General features: G+C 41.4%; 1 protein-coding gene across 3 annotated transcripts in view; it reads right to left on the reverse strand.

Annotated features, from left to right (window-relative positions):
• Window positions 1–224: 224 nt before the first annotated feature.
• Window positions 225–15,852, reverse strand: part of gtpbp8 (GTP binding protein 8) — a 55,004-nt gene continuing 39,376 nt past the window's right edge. For 2 of the 3 annotated variants that reach the window (XM_070893868.1, XM_070893867.1), the window contains 2 exons: window positions 14,019–14,137; window positions 225–7,956 (listed from right to left, as the gene is read on the reverse strand). In XM_070893868.1, the coding sequence (XP_070749969.1) occupies window positions 7,854–7,956; window positions 14,019–14,137 (222 nt within the window). In that variant the 3' untranslated portion in view covers window positions 225–7,853. The remainder of the gene's footprint in view (window positions 7,957–14,018; window positions 14,138–15,852) is intronic. The other variant, XR_011595871.1, reaches the window with a different exon arrangement.

Genomic DNA, 15,852 nt, shown 5'->3' on the forward strand with positions numbered 1-15,852 from the left:
CATGGTGGTCATTGGTCATGGAAAATTCGGATCATTGTGTTTGTCAATAGGCATGCCATACTTCTTTTAACAAAGCAGAAAACTATTTAAGAAATTGCAGAAAAGCATTGAATCCCTGAATTTCTACATGTTATATTTCAGAAGCTGGCATAGAAATCATCAAATTAAAAAAAAATCTGAAATATCTAACTAAAGCAGCCAATGACTGCTTACAGGCAATAAGGACTTATATCTTGAAACTATGTAGATTCACTGATGGTACCAGGGATGAGAGGTTTTAATTATGAGGAATCACAGGAGAAACTGGGTCTTTTTTCATTACAACGAAGAAGGTTTAAGAGGGGATCTAATAGTCGTGTTCAAAATTGAGAAATTTTGATAAAGTAAATAGGGAAAAAATATTTCCACTGATCAGACTGCTGGCTCCATTCCGCTCTGGAAAATGAATTTACGTTGATAGGGTTTGTCAAGCCCGCCCAGCGCATTTCCCGCCCCAATTAGAGAAAGCGGGTCTGGTGATGTCATTCATGACACATCATCAGCCGGTTTTCTTAAAAGGACCATGGTCATCTTACTTTTCACGTTTGTGCTCTCACTGTTCTACAGCATTAAAGTGCTGCAAACACTGATAATCACGACAGAGGTGCAGGGCTACACCCAAGTTCTCCTGTGACTCCCTCCGCATGGGTGGAAGACACCTTCTCAGGTGACCAACATAGCCTGGTTGCACATTGCAGAGGAGGTCACAAGCAGGGATGGTGTCAGGAGGACCAGGCTGCAGTGGTGCAAACGTTTCAAAGATCTCATTAGATCACGAAACATTAGTACAAAGCCACACTCACCTTCACTCTCTTGTGCCTCTCATCAGATCCCCATTACTCTGCCTTCCCCACCCTACTCCTGCACATCCTTACATCAACTTACCTTGCACCTTCACCCATTCCTCTCTCTATCTACATGATCACATCCCCATCTCATTAGTCACCCCTCACACTCACACTCGTCTTAGTGTGATCATACCAACTAACAACACACAAGGGTAAAACCAATGCCTCCAAAGCTTCCTTGGAAAACTTCTGGTCTCTCTCCCTGGGGTGGCAATCTGCCATCAGCATTTGTAAGTAAGTGCTCTTTCTCTTTATCCTTCTTATGGTTGTTGAGGCAGTTGTATATCCAATAATGCTGAGAATGAGGTGCTGCAGCATCAATGGACCTCCCCTTTAACTAGTGGATAAAGCCTGTGGCAATCATTACTTGCATTTAGACTACACCTGATATTGGTCCATCTTTTCAGTGTAATGCCAATGGGCTTGGGTTTTTAATATGAGAATCATGACCGTAACCATTTTAATGAGGTGCGAGGATGAATTTTGCATGCAGTCTAGATGATTTTGAACTAGCGCTACTTAATCATTTTTAATCTAAACACTGCCCATTCCTTGGCTATTACAAATTTCAAGCCCTAAATAAAGTTATTACCTTCCTGCTTTTGTATTCTATTTCTCCAGAAATGAACCGTAGTACTTTGTTTGCACTCTTTATGGCCTTATCAACTTGTGTTGCTACTTTTAGTGATTAATGTATCTGTATTACCAAATCTCTTTGCTCCTCTATCACATTTAGTTTCTTACATTCCAAGGAATGTGGCCTCCTTATTCCTTCTACTAAAATGAAACATTTCACACTTGGCTCTCTTTCTCCGCACCACCAAACCCCAAACTGGAGTTCACCACCTCCCAATTGCAGCTCTCTTCCTCCCCACTACCAAGCCCTGAACTATAGATCCTCTCCGTAAATACTGGGCCCCATACCTCCAATTTTTGAGCTTATGCATATGGTGAACAACTGTGGTCCCAGCAACCCTGCAAAGCATCACTTCCCACTTTCTTCCACACCCTGATCTTCATCATGAGTCTCTTATGTGACATATTATCAAAGGTCTACATTACAACAGTGACTAGATTTCAAAAAATAGATTATCTGGTAATTATCACATTGCTGTTTATGGGACCTTGATGTGCACATATTGGCTGCTGCATTTCCTACATTACAACAGTGAATTGATTTCAAAAGTACTTAATTGCCTGTAAAGAGCTTTGGGACATCCTGAAGTGATGAAAGTCTTGTTTTCTTTATAAATCACCATATAATCTCCGACTAGTGTCTGGTTGAGGGTGATTGAACCGGTTTCCTCCCCTTCCATTGTGTTGAGCATTTTATTGTTAGGATGATCATAATCAATACTACAATTTGGCATTGATTCAATCTTATTTTAATAATTAATAAACTCTTTTGTTAATGTAAGAGTTTATTTTACCCAAGATCCATGTCTGCATACAAGTCCAAAACATCAAACCATCTACATAGAAAATAGGTGTAGGAGTCGGCCATTCGAGCCCGCACCACCATTCAATAAGATCATGGCTGATTATTCACCTCAGTACCCCTTTCCTGCTTTCTCTCCATACCCCTTGATCCCTTTAGCCATAAGGGCCACATCTAACTCCCTCTTGAATATATCTAATGAACTGGCATCAACAACTCGCTGCGGTCGAGAATTCCACAGATTCAAAATACTCTGAGTGAAAATGTTTCTCCTCATCTTGGTCCTAAATGGCTTACCCCTTGTACTTAGATTGTGACCCCTGGCTCTGGACTTCCCCAACATCGGGAACATTCTTCCTGCATCTAACCTGTCCAGCCCTGTCAGAATTTTATATGTTTCTATGAGATCGTCTCTCATTCTTCTAAACTCCAGTGAATACAGGCCCAGTCGATCCAGTCTCTCCTCATATGTCAGTCCTGCCATCCCGGGAGTCAGTCTGGTGAACCTTCGCTGCGCTCCCTCAATAGCAAGAACGTCCTTCCTCAGATTAGGAGACCAAAACCGAACACAATATTCCAGGCGAGGCCTCACCAAGGCCCTATACAACTGCAGTAAGATAAGCAATGGCAGACATTTAAAGATCACATGGATGAACTTCAACAATTGTGCATCCCTGTCTGGAGTAAAAATAAAACGGGGAAGTTGGCTCAACCATGGCTAACAAGGGAAATTAGGGATAGTGTTAAATCTAAGGAAGAGGTATATAAATTGGCCAGAAAAAGCAGCAAACCTGAGGACTGGGAGAAATTTAGAAATCAGCAGAGGAGGACAAAGGGTTTAATTAGGAAGGGGAAAATAGAGTATAAGAGGAAGCTTGCTGGGAACATTAAAACTGACTGCAAAAGCTTCTATAGATATATGAAGAGAAAAAGATTAGTGAAGACAAACGTAGGTCTCTTGCAGTCATAATCAGGTGAATTTATAATGGGGAACAAAGAAATGGCAGACCAATTGAACAAATACTTTGGTTCTGTCTTCACGAAGGAAGATACAAATAATCTTCTGGAAATACTAGGGGACCGAGGTTCTAGCGAGGAAGAGGAACTGAAGGAAATCCTTATTGGTCAGGAAATTGTGTTTGGGAAATTGATGAGATTGAATGCCGATAAATCCCCAGGGCCTGACAGTCTGCATCCCGTAGTACTTAAGGAAGTGGCCCTAGAAATAGTGGATGCATTGGTGATCATTTTCCAACAGTCTATCGACTCTGGATCAGTTCCTATGGACTGGAGGGTAGCTAATGTAACACCACTTTTTAAAAAAGGAGAGAGAGAAAACGGGTAATTATAGACCGGTTAGCCTGACATCAATAGTGAGGAAAATGTTAGAATTAATTATTAAAGATTAAATAGCAGTGCATTTGGGAAACAATGACAGGATCTGTCCAAGTCAACATGGATTTATGAAAGGGAAATCATGCTTGACAAATCTTCTGGAAATTTTTGAGGATATAACTAGTAGAGTGGACAAGGGAGAACCAGTGGATGTGGTGTATTTGGACTTTCAAAAGGCTTTTGACATGGTCCCACACAAGAGATTGGTGTGCAAAATTAAAGCACATGGTATAAGGGATAAGGTATTGACCTGGATAGAGAACTGGTTGGCAGACAGGAATCTAGTGCTACTCCATTAGACAGCACCCTATTATGAACACTGCAGCCGTTTCAACTGATGAAATCTTGAACGCAGTGGGCAGCACCAAGTCTGTATTGGGCGCAATGTAATTACTAAACTGACTGCAAAAATCCACATGTAAACCAGTCTTTTGATGTACCCACAAACTTTCAACTTGTAACCCTTTAAAAACATAATCCAAAATCCCTAGCATAAAACCAAAGGTATTACTCAGAAATGTTGTTTAATCTGCCAGGAGACAACACACAGGCTAAGCTATTGTAGATGACAGCAGGGAGTTGCTCTGTATTTATTCACATTTTCTCAATTAAAAAAAAATTCATTCACAGGATTTGGGCGTCGCTGACAAGGCCAGCATTTATTGCCCATTCCCAATTGCACTCAAAAAGGTGGCGGTGAGCTTTCTTCTTGAATGGCTGCGGTCAGTGCGTTGAAGGTACTCCCACAGTGTTGTTAGGTGGGGAGTTCCAGGATTTTGTCCCAGCGACAATGAAGGAACGACAATGTATTTCCCAGTCAGGATGGTAGATGACTTGGAGGGGAACTTTGTTACTCTCTTTTGTAAGTCCCTGCTCGGATAGGAAGACCTGAGGAGAACAAAATTATTTCCATTGATGGAAATAAAAATTAGGTGAGATGTAAAATAGGCTGCTGACTATTTTACACTATTGCACAAAGTTAAGATCTATCCCATACTCTCTTAAACACAATCAACTCTATAAAAGCAGATTTTCAGTGTATTATCCCGCATGGGGTTTTTTGCTTGGGATCTTGTTAGGTATGGTTGTTTTCAATGGGTTGCGAGATTAAAGACTAGCTGTGGGTACATCAAAATACTGTGGTCTATTTGTAGATTTTAACTAAAATGTTTTATACTTCACCGGATAGACTGCTAGCCTTGCTAACTCAAGTTCAACTTTTAATTGGGACATTTTTCAAGACGCAGAATTTTGTGCTATTCACTTTTAAATCTTTAACGTTTTGAATTCTTTGCCTAGCAGCCACAAAATGTTGCATGTTTAGTGTCTGCTGTCGACACCTTCTCTGGACATCAGTCACTCCCATAAATGGATGCTACGTCCTTATGTTTCAAAGTCAACTCATATTGCCTATTATCTACCTATAAGATAACGTAACCCAGGGGATGTAACAATGTGCCCTCATTGGTATATGAAAATCAATACTTTAAATGTATACAAGACTCTGGGGCCAAAATTCAGTCCCGCTGGAAAGCTGGTGCACCTACTGTTTTTTTTTCGGAAGAAGTCCCCTCCTTCGCGAAATTCAGCTGTCGTTTTTTTTTTAAATCGGCCAGGAAGTCGGTCATAAAGGGGGCGGACGTGCGGCGGTAAGTGTTGGTGAGGGTCGGAAGTAGAGGTGGGTCGTATTCTCCGAAGTCATTGCGCATCTGCGTCACCCCGTATCTCACCTCCGTTAATGGGGAAAGAATCGGCCATCAAGCGCGATCGGACACTGGACCACCAGGGAGGGTTTCTGCCGGGCCAGCAGCCTGGCACCCAAGAGGGGATGCAGGTTGCCTGTTGGCGGCCCGGCCGAACGTGGGGGCACAATAGTCCGGCCGACTTTTTAAAAAATGGCAGCCGTGGCATTGGGCGCTTACCATTAATGGCCGCTGCACTGCCAGAGCTTAGAGGGAATCAAAGGTGCACCGACAGAAAAAGCTGTGGCCCTTTGATGAGGCACATAGGAGGGGTCAGCAGCAGCGGGGCGGAAGTGGGGACCATTCCTGAGATGAATTTCGCTAGCGGCGACCATTGGACTCCAAATCGGCGGCTATTGGACTCTGCCACGTGGCCGCTGCTTTCTGGCAGTAAGAGGCCTTTTCGGGAGGCTGAATTTCGGCCCCATTGTCTCTGCCCTCAATCTGCACATTCCATCATCATGGAGTAATTGAAAATCATTTCCATTTATAGATTTAAAATAATGATACAATATCTGGAATCCCAACACAAGTAGCCATTAAAGATGCAATGGAGGGAATAAAATTCTTCCCTTGAAAGTAACAGCAACCAGATCAGTTACCACCTCTTCCAGAGTCAAATTATGAAAAGGTAAATTGCTAGGTGCTTTCTCCTCAGGCAAGTACTCGTGCTGTGATGGTATTGCTCAGGTTTGCTACACCACTACATTCTGCTGGTTCCCTTCATGTTGGGTGCTGGACCATCATATTGGTGATCCCCTTGATGTTGCAGGCTGACTGATAAGAGTGAGAATATACCCTAAGAATGAAGATTTGGCATCTGGCAACTGTCTAAAACTTGCAAATCATGCCGACTGATTCATCTAATTCTACTGAAGGTAAAAGAAGAAAAAATGAATATATTATTCCAAATGCGAACTCACTAGTGATTTGCATAGGATTCAGCAGAGAGAACCAGCAAGGAAACAATGGTCCAGAAAGCATAGGTTAGATAGCTGGACATAAAATTAGGATAGCTGATGTTATTACTGCCTGGCAATAAAGCAAGGCACTTCACAGAGGCATGATGAAAACAAATGCCAAACATTAGGAACAGTGACCAAAAGCTTGGCCAAAGTTGTGATTTTGAGGAGGAGAGGGAAGTGGAAAAAATTAGTGAGATAATTCCACAAAGTGGGACTCAGGTGGAAGACAGTGCAGAGATAGGGAGTGGAGAGGCTATTTAACCACAACAAGAAGAATTTTCAATCCGAGGCATTGCAAGACCAGAAGCCAATGTTGGTTAGCAAGGGCAGGGATGCTAAGCAAACAGTACTTGGTGTGGGATAGGATACAGACAGCAGAGTTTTGGATGAGCTGAAGTCTATGGAGGTTGAAGGATGGGAGGCAAGCCAGAAGAACACTGGAGAAATCAATCCTGGACGTGACAAAGAATGTACAAGAGCCTCAGTGACAAAAGGACGGAGGTGGGGCGCTGACAGCCAATATTACCAAAGTCTTTATGATAAGGATATGTGTTCCAAAGCTCAGCTTGGTAAAGGTTAAAAAAGTGTCAAATGCATTTAGAGAATACTGCAAAACATACTAGTCTTGATCTATATAAAAGGCGTGTAATGTTTTTACCAACTCCTGTGAAAAACAAAAGTGGGGGAGTAAAATAAGGCACTTGGCCAGTCAGTTGAGGAAAGCAGAAAGCTCAAGAGATAGCAGATGCAAAATTTTCAAGCCTGCAGAACAATTCCTGTAAACAGGCTGTGGTTGCTACTGTCACTTGCAGATTACCCTCATCTCCGATAGAACCAGGATAATTGTGAAAGATAACGTCATTGTCAGAAGGATGTTATGACCATAAAAAGGTTTCTATTGACAAAGATGTTTGACCGTATCCAGCATTTGAATAGCCTTGTTTCACATTTGAGAGCATTACAAATGCTATGAAAAACCCACCGCTGGAAACAAACTTTCTCTACGTGCACACTTGATACAATCTGCTGGGGGAAAAAAGCTTTCAATGTCTCAGCTGTTTGAATGTTTCAAAAGTATTTTAGAAAAATATGCCACAATGGAGTTCCAATAACTATAGTGGGGGTTCTAAGAATTACAATGCTGTACGTCAATTTTAGGCCAATGCCAACTGATATTACTGAAATATCAATCAGAACTAGATCCATTTTCAAAACAGAAAATACAGTCTGCACAGATATTACAAGATAGATTCTACAATATTTCCCATGAATGCATAATCATAATTAGGTCAAACTTAATTTGACCTTTGAATTTGCATGTAGTCTCCATTCAGCAGGTCAGGACAATAAAGCCAGCATGTGATACTGTAGACTCATGGTGATGTTCTGAAGTCAGTTTTCATATCCTTGTAGAATTTCCCACTGATCATGAAGAAGAAGAAATGGAGTTATGCTCATTAATCTGAAGATTCCCAGTTACGTGAGCTATGAAGCATCTCAGCAGATGAATCCCAGAATAATTCAAAGAACTGTGGAAACAAATAATGCACCAATTATTTTTTTCGGGCAATATTTCCTTAAGTTTTGTATCTTGCAAGAGAATTCTGTATCATACAACTTCTGAATGTTTTGGTCTGAAGTCTGATATTCGGGCTCTTTAGATAAAATTAACACTAGCCAGATATGGATGGCACAGTGACAAACCAATATACTAATGCCTAATGAGCTAGAATACAATTTTATCCACATGACTCTCATGGGGAGGAACTGAACAATGGGCAGGTAAGTTCCCACAGGAAGAGAACATAAAATACACACATCAGTGATTAAAATAGAAATTGTTGTCAAGGATACTCAACCCCTCCACCTAGGCTTTGACCCCGACATTTGATGCCATTTTGTGTTTATTCCAGTTAAAAGGGCTTGGCCCCAAATAGCAGCAGATATTCTGCTATTGGCAGAAAAAAGTGTTTCAAATGACTAAAAATAGAATCACAGGATTACAGAAGATATACAGTACAGAAACAGGCCATTCAGCCCAACGAGTCCTCTCGAGCCTCCTCCCGTCTTTCCTCATCTAACTATCAGCATAATCCTCTATTCCCTTCCCCCTCATATGCTTATTGAACTGCCCCTTAAATGCATCTATACATTTTTCTTCAACCACTCCCTATGGAAGAGAGTTCCACATTCTCATCACTCTTTGGGTAAAGTTGTTTCTTCTGAATTCCCTATTTGATTTCATTTCATTGCAAATGGCCTAGACTTTGATGTCCACAGGATTTCAATTTCTATTTGCAATTAAGGAATATTTCTCAGGCTTATTCTTTAAAAATATTTTTTTTTTTCCATTTTGAATCTTCCTTCCCTCAGGGGCAGAAGAGCCAAGCATAAGCTACCATCACTGGATGGATTTAGGTTTTAGCAGATCAATAATGCTTCCAACAAGTAGGGAGAAACCATCTTAAGAACTCCTACATCCATTTTATCTTTTCTAGCTATTATCAAATGCTTACCTCATTGCAGATAAAATGTGATAACAAAGGCAATGAAGTTTGTATCTCAAAAGAATATGGTATCCTTTTATGGCCCATGTGGGTGAATATAACCCTGATTTTTTTTTTTAAAAAGGTAGGTTTGGGATAAAATCGGCATATGAATAAAATAAAGACATTGGAGGGAATTTTAACCCGAATACACATCTGGGTTGGAGTCAGGTGGGAGGTTCAAGAGTTAAAAATGTGAATCCCAACCCCAACCCGCCCACTTCCAGTTTTAACGGAGGCGGGATGTGGGAGATGGGGAGTGGGGGCAGCCAGCCAACCCACTCTCAGGAGGCAGGTTGGCACTTTAAGTATTATAATGAGGCTGCGTGCCTCATTTGGAAGCACAGTTCTAAATTTAACACTGGCTGGTCGGGTTTCCCAGGCCTCAGGGATCCCACCAGCTATAGGAAGGCGAGGACTGGGAAACAGGCCAACCAGAAAAGGGGAACAATTCAAACTGTTGAATCTCATTTCTGTACATAGTTAATTGTTCTGGAGATTTTAAACATTTCAAAATTCAAATTTATTTCTTACTTTTCCTTTGTCTTTTTTTCTCTAAATCCAATCTCTCACAAGAACACAAGGGACTAGACTTTCTACTTTGCTGTCTATTGCCCAAAAAATGGGCGATGTTCCAGCCTTAGTGGTGTGTCAGCCTTCATGATAGGAGCAGGAGTTAGGCCATTTGACCCCTCGAGCCTGCTCCGCCATTTAATAAGATCATGCTGATATGATCATGGACTGAGTTCCACTTCCCTGCCCGCTCCTCATAACCCTTTATTCCCTTATCACTCAAAAGTCTGTCTATCTCAACCTTAAATATATTCAATGACCCAGCCTCCACAGATCTCTGGGACAGAGAATTCCACAGATTTACAACCCTCAGAGAAGAAATTTCTCCTCCGTTTTAAATGGGCAACCCCTTATTCTGAGACTATGCTCCCTTGTTTTAGATTCTCCTGAGTGGAAATATCCTCTCTGCATCCACCTTGTTGAGCCCCCTCATTATCTTATAAGTTTCAATAAGATCACCTCTCATTCTTCTGAACTCCAATGTGTATAATCCCAACCTACTCAACCTATCTTCATAAGTCAACCTCCTCATCTCCAGAATCAACCTAGTGATCCTTCTCTGAACAGCCTCCAATGTGAGTATATCCTTCCTTAAATACAGTGACCAAAACTGCACTCAGTACTCCAGGTATGGCCTCACCAATACAGTTGTAGCAGGACTTCTCTGCTTTTATACTCTATCCCCCTTGCAATAAAAGCCAACATTCCATTTGCCTTCCTAATTACTTGCTGTACTTGCATACTAACTTTTTGTGTTTCATGCACAAGGACCCCCAGGTCCCTCTGTACTGCAGTACTTTGCAATTTTTCTTCATTTAAATTATAATTTGTTTTTCTATTTTTTGCGCTAAAGTGGATAACTTCACATTTTCCCACATTATACTCCATCTGCCAAATTTTTGCCGACTCACTTAGCCTGTCTATATCCCTTTGCAGATTTTTCGTGTCCTCTTCACAATTTGCTTTCCCACCCATCTTTGTATCATCAGCAAATGTGGCTACCTTACACTCTGTCTCTTCATCCAAGTCATTAATATAGATTGTAAATAGTTGAGGCCCCAGCACCGATTCCCTGGGGCACCCCACTTGTTACTCTTTGCCAACCGGAAAATGACCCGTTTATCCCGACTCTCTGTTTTTTGTTAGTTAGCCAATCCTCAATCTATGCTAATATATTACCCCCAACCCCGTGAACTTTTATCTTGTGCAGTAACCTTTTATGTGGCACCTTATCGAATGCCTTCTGGAAATCCAAATATACCACATCCACTGTTCCCCCTTAACCACCCTGCTCGTTACATCGCAAAAAACTCCAGCAAATTTGTCAAACATGATTTCCCTTTCATAAAACCATGCTGATTCTGCTTGACTGAATTATGCTTTTCCAAATGTCCTGCTACTTCTTCCTTAATAATGGACTCCAGCATTTTCCCAACGGCAGATGTTAGGCTAACTGGTCTATAGTTTCCTGCTTTCTGTCTGCCTCCTTTTTTAAATAGGGGTGTTACATTTGCAGTTTTCCAATCCGCTGGGACCTCCCCAGAATCCAGGGAATTTTGGTGGATTACAACCAATTCATCCTCTGCAGTCACTTCTTTTAGGATCCTAGGATGCAAGCCATCAGGTCCAGGGGACTTGTCCGCCATTAGTCCCATTATTTTACCGAGTACTACTTCTTTAGTGATAGTGATTGTATTTAGTTCCTCCCTACCTATAGCCCCTTGATCATCCCCTATTGGGATGCTTTTAGTGTCTTCTACAATGAAGACTGAGACAAACTATTTGTTCAAAGTCTCTGCCATTTCCTTGTTCCCCATTATTAATTCCCAGTCTCATCCTCTAAGGGACCAACATTTATTTTAATCCTTTTTATGTACCTATAGAAACCCTTAATATCTGTTTTTATATTTCGTGCTAGTTTTCTTTCATAATCTATCTTCCCTCTCTATTATTTTTTTAGTCGTTCTTTGCTGGCTTTTAAAAGTTTCCCAATCCTCTGGCTTCCACTAGTCTTGGCCACATTGTGTGCCCTTGTTTTCAATTTGTTATCATCTCTTATTTCCATAGTTAGCCACGGATGGTTATCCCTTCTCTTACAGCCTTTACTTCTCATTGGGATATATTTTTGTTGAGATATTTTTCTTTCCCTCTCTTTATGTACCTGATTTGACATTGAATTCACCCACTTTCTCCATTGTTCCTCTGTTTCTTTCTCAATCTTTCAATCTCATTGGTGATGGAGATACATTGTTGGTCCTGTCATTCACTGAGATCCCAGATGCTCCATTGCCCTTGCCATGCCATTATCAGCTTGCACTTCCAGCAAGTTACAGCGAAAATTATACTTGAGCTGAAGGGTGTAGGAAATAGTCTAACTAATGGCGCACGCCACGAGATGCCCCACTCCAGCAAGATTTGACCCTGTATTCCTTTTGAATACCTGTCAGAGAAATGTTTCAGGGTTTTCTAATTTTAACAAACCTATTCGAGGTCCCAGGAAAACTGAGAAGTTTCTTTAAATGTATGAGTAACTGCAGAGCTACTTTTCTTTTTAAGCCAAATAGTATATTTTCTCCCCAACTGCCATTGAATGTAATGAAATAGTCCGTAAATTCAATATATAGGCCACACCTTCATGCTTGTTCTCATAATTTATCAACTACAGAGTGTTGTATACATATCAGTATGATTGATCTTTGGCCAGATGCTGTAACAGTACTCAAGCAGCTGTTACACCATTGCAACCAATATACCTGTACTGAATTTTACAGCAAGGATAACAGAACAAACCACACTCTATGGAGGCAATCAGTTCAAAGTTCAGACTCACTAAATTTAAACAGACCTAATGGCCTCTGTCCAACTGATCAAAATTGATTTTAGTGTGCCAAAATATGTTGATCATATGCATTTCATTCATATACAAACATTTCCCATACTGACCAGGGGTGCCCTATATTCTGAATTAGGCAATCTCAGCCACCAAGGTAGCTGGGATTCTACAGCTGCCCCCTGGGTTTGGGCAACCCCATTGGAACTATGCATGTATGAACATTGGGAATGGATTGATTGGACTGCATTGCTTGCTCCTTCCCTCCTAATTAAATAGACAGTTCCGTTCCATTCGCAACTCCTCAGATAATGAAGATGCCCATACCCGCATGCAGCAACACCTGGATGACATTCAGGCTTGGGCTGATATGGAGCAAGTAACATTCGTGCCACACATGTGCAGGCAATGTCTATTTCCACTGAGAGAGAGTCTAACCACTGCCCCTTGATCTTCAACGGCATTACCATTGCCAAATTCCCCACTATCAACATCCTGGGGAGTCACCATTGATCAGAATAATTGATTAACTGGACCAGCCACAAATACTGTGGCCAGAAGAGCAGGTCAGAGGCTGGGTATTCTGTGGCGAGTGTCTCACCTCCTGACTCCCCAAAGCCTTTCCACCATCTACAAGGCACAAGTCAGGTGTGTGATGGAATACTCTCCACTTGCCTGGATGAGTGTAGCTCCAACAACACTCAAGAAGCTCGACACCATCCAGGACAAAGCAGCCCCTTGATTGGCACCCCATCCACCTCCTTAAACATTCACTCCCTCCACCATCAGCGCACTGTGGCTGCAGTGTGTACCATCTACAAGATGCACTGCAGCAACTCGCCAAGGCTTCTTCAACAGCATCTCCCAAACCCGGGACTTATACAACCTAGAAGGACAAGGGCGGCAGGCACATGGGACCACCACTACCTACAAGTTCTCTATTCTAAAAGATATAAGCTCAGTTCTGGTGAATGTTCTGAAAAATTGGAGATTCTGAAAATAATTGATAAATTCTATCAATCAATCAATCAATGTGTGATTCTGTTCGACAGAAAACAAATAGAAAAACATACATTATATTCAAGTAACCAATGTAGCAATGAAATCTTACACACAGCTCTAGTTACAGCTGCAGGTCCCAATGGTGGTTGATATTTCAATCTACCATGAAGGGAGAGTTTGAATTTTTCGGGTTTGCCCTGGAAGGGGGCAAGGGAAGGGGAGAAATTATCTGACTTGTCTGACGTCGATCACACTTTTGGCTAGTTTCTCACCAAACAACCTAATTGATAACATTAGTGAAGTTGATATTGGGTAATTCCATTCAATATGCATTTAAGGGGAAGCTAGGTAAGTACATACAGGAGGAAGAAATAGAAGGAAATGTGGATAGGGTGAGATGAAGTAAGTTGGAAGAGGCTCGTGTGGAGCATAAGCACCGGCATAGACCTATTGGCCTGTTTCTGTGCTGCAAATTCTATGACATTTTATGCAACATGGGCTCCATCCTGCCACTGAAAGATCATTTGCAGCAAAGGAAACCAAGCAATCAGATTTTGCTATCCACATTTTCCTCCCACCAAAGATCTTAGTCACTGTACGATGGAGCTTGAAAACGAAAACAATTACATCTTTAACCTACCTCACAAGGAAGAGCTGAGGGAAACACCTCAAAGTTTGTTTTTCTATCACTTCTTGTACTCCTAGAATTATCTTCAACAGGTTGCCCTGCTGAGGTCTGTCAATCTTCGTTAGTACAAGCTGTAGTGAACATAATAGAGGGAGGCAATTACTCATTACGCTCAGGGTGTAATTTTACCAGCTCTGTCATTATTATTTCACATGATTTACAAAAGGATTTTTTGAGTTGAGTTATCAGTCTGTCAATTTGTCTATTTTAATGATTCCCTGCAAAACAAGTCTGCAATTTTATAGCACCAGTAAAAACAAATCTATATTTTTATGTTGTTTGCTGTCCAAATCAGGAAGCGTATTGACAGCTGGTGTTATATGTTCAAGAAATATTGTTATATATAGACACATGTTGGGCTGTTCAATTTACTATCTAAAATAGACCTCGGCACTTACAATGGAGCTCTTAATTGAACTACAGAGGAATGTTTTTAAAACAACTTAAATTTTACTCCTTTTTAATTAGATTTTTTTTCTTACAATTCATTAACTTGGATTTATTTAAATATTTCATATACAGTTATAGAAGCGCGTGTAAAGGATTAGTGATTCAAAATTAAATTCAGCTTAAAAGTCTCGAAACAATTTGGTTTCAACAGATTATGCATGCCAACAATTATTTTCCCAACCATAGACTCAAGATTAACAATAATTCAGAATAAGGATTATTATTAAGGATTACTATTCAAAAGAGGGAGAGAAAACAGGCCAGTTAGCCTGACATCAGTAGTAGGGAAAATGCTAGGATCTATTATTAGGGATGTGGTAACAGGACACTGAGAAAATCATAATATGATTGGTCAGATTCAACACAGATTTATGAAAGGGAAATAGTGTTTGACAAATCTGTTATTGTAACTAACAGAGTAGATAAAGGGGAACCAGTGAATGCAGTGTATTTGGATTTTCAAAAAGCACTCATAAGGTGCCACACAAGAGGATATTACTAGTTAAGGATGTCACTGAGCGGCTATCGAATATTCCAAGGGTGAACAACTAGAGGTCGTGGCCCATATTGGTACTAATGACATTGGTAGAACGAGGGAGATGGTCCTGCAGAGGGAGCTAGGAAAGAGAATAAAAAGGACCACAAAGGTAGTAATCCCTGGATTACTCATGGTGCCACGCGCAAGTGAGTGTAGAAATAGGAGGATAGAGCAGATGAATGTGTGGCTGGAGAGATGGTGCAGGAAGAAGGGCTTCAGACTCTTGGGGCATTGGGGCCGGTACTGGGGGAGGTGGGACCTGTACAGGCTGGACGGGTTGCACCTCAACAGAGTCGGGACCAATATCCTCACGGGGAGGTTTGCTAATGCTGTTGGGGAGCATTTAAATTAAGTTGGCAGGGGAATGGGCACCCGGATGTAGCATTAGAAAGGAGAAATAAAGGGCACTAAGGATTGGGAGAGGCGGATAGCACTAAAGCAAAAAATAGTAAGGTACTAGCAGAGACCCGCAAAACATTTGCAGTCAAATTAGTATCTTTATTGCAACAGTATTTGTTTAGACTATCATCTTCGTCTTTAGAATTAATGCTAATGTCTCCCTCCCCTCCCTCCCCACCCCACCCGCTCCTCCCTCTCACTTACCCGCCATGCGCTCCTCTCGGTTCTGCAACAATGCCCGGGGGACCCCACCCCCAGTGCCTACGCCCACGACCTCGCTACATCCACTGCCGCCTCCTCATTGGAGCAGACCCAGCTGCAGGTGCAAATAGCCACATGGAAATATGTTGTTGTGGCAATAACGGAAACCTGACTCAAAAAAGGGCAGGATTGGGTATT

This window comes from Pristiophorus japonicus, chromosome 11, assembly GCF_044704955.1.
Source record: "Pristiophorus japonicus isolate sPriJap1 chromosome 11, sPriJap1.hap1, whole genome shotgun sequence".
Lineage (NCBI taxonomy): Eukaryota > Metazoa > Chordata > Chondrichthyes > Pristiophoridae > Pristiophorus > Pristiophorus japonicus.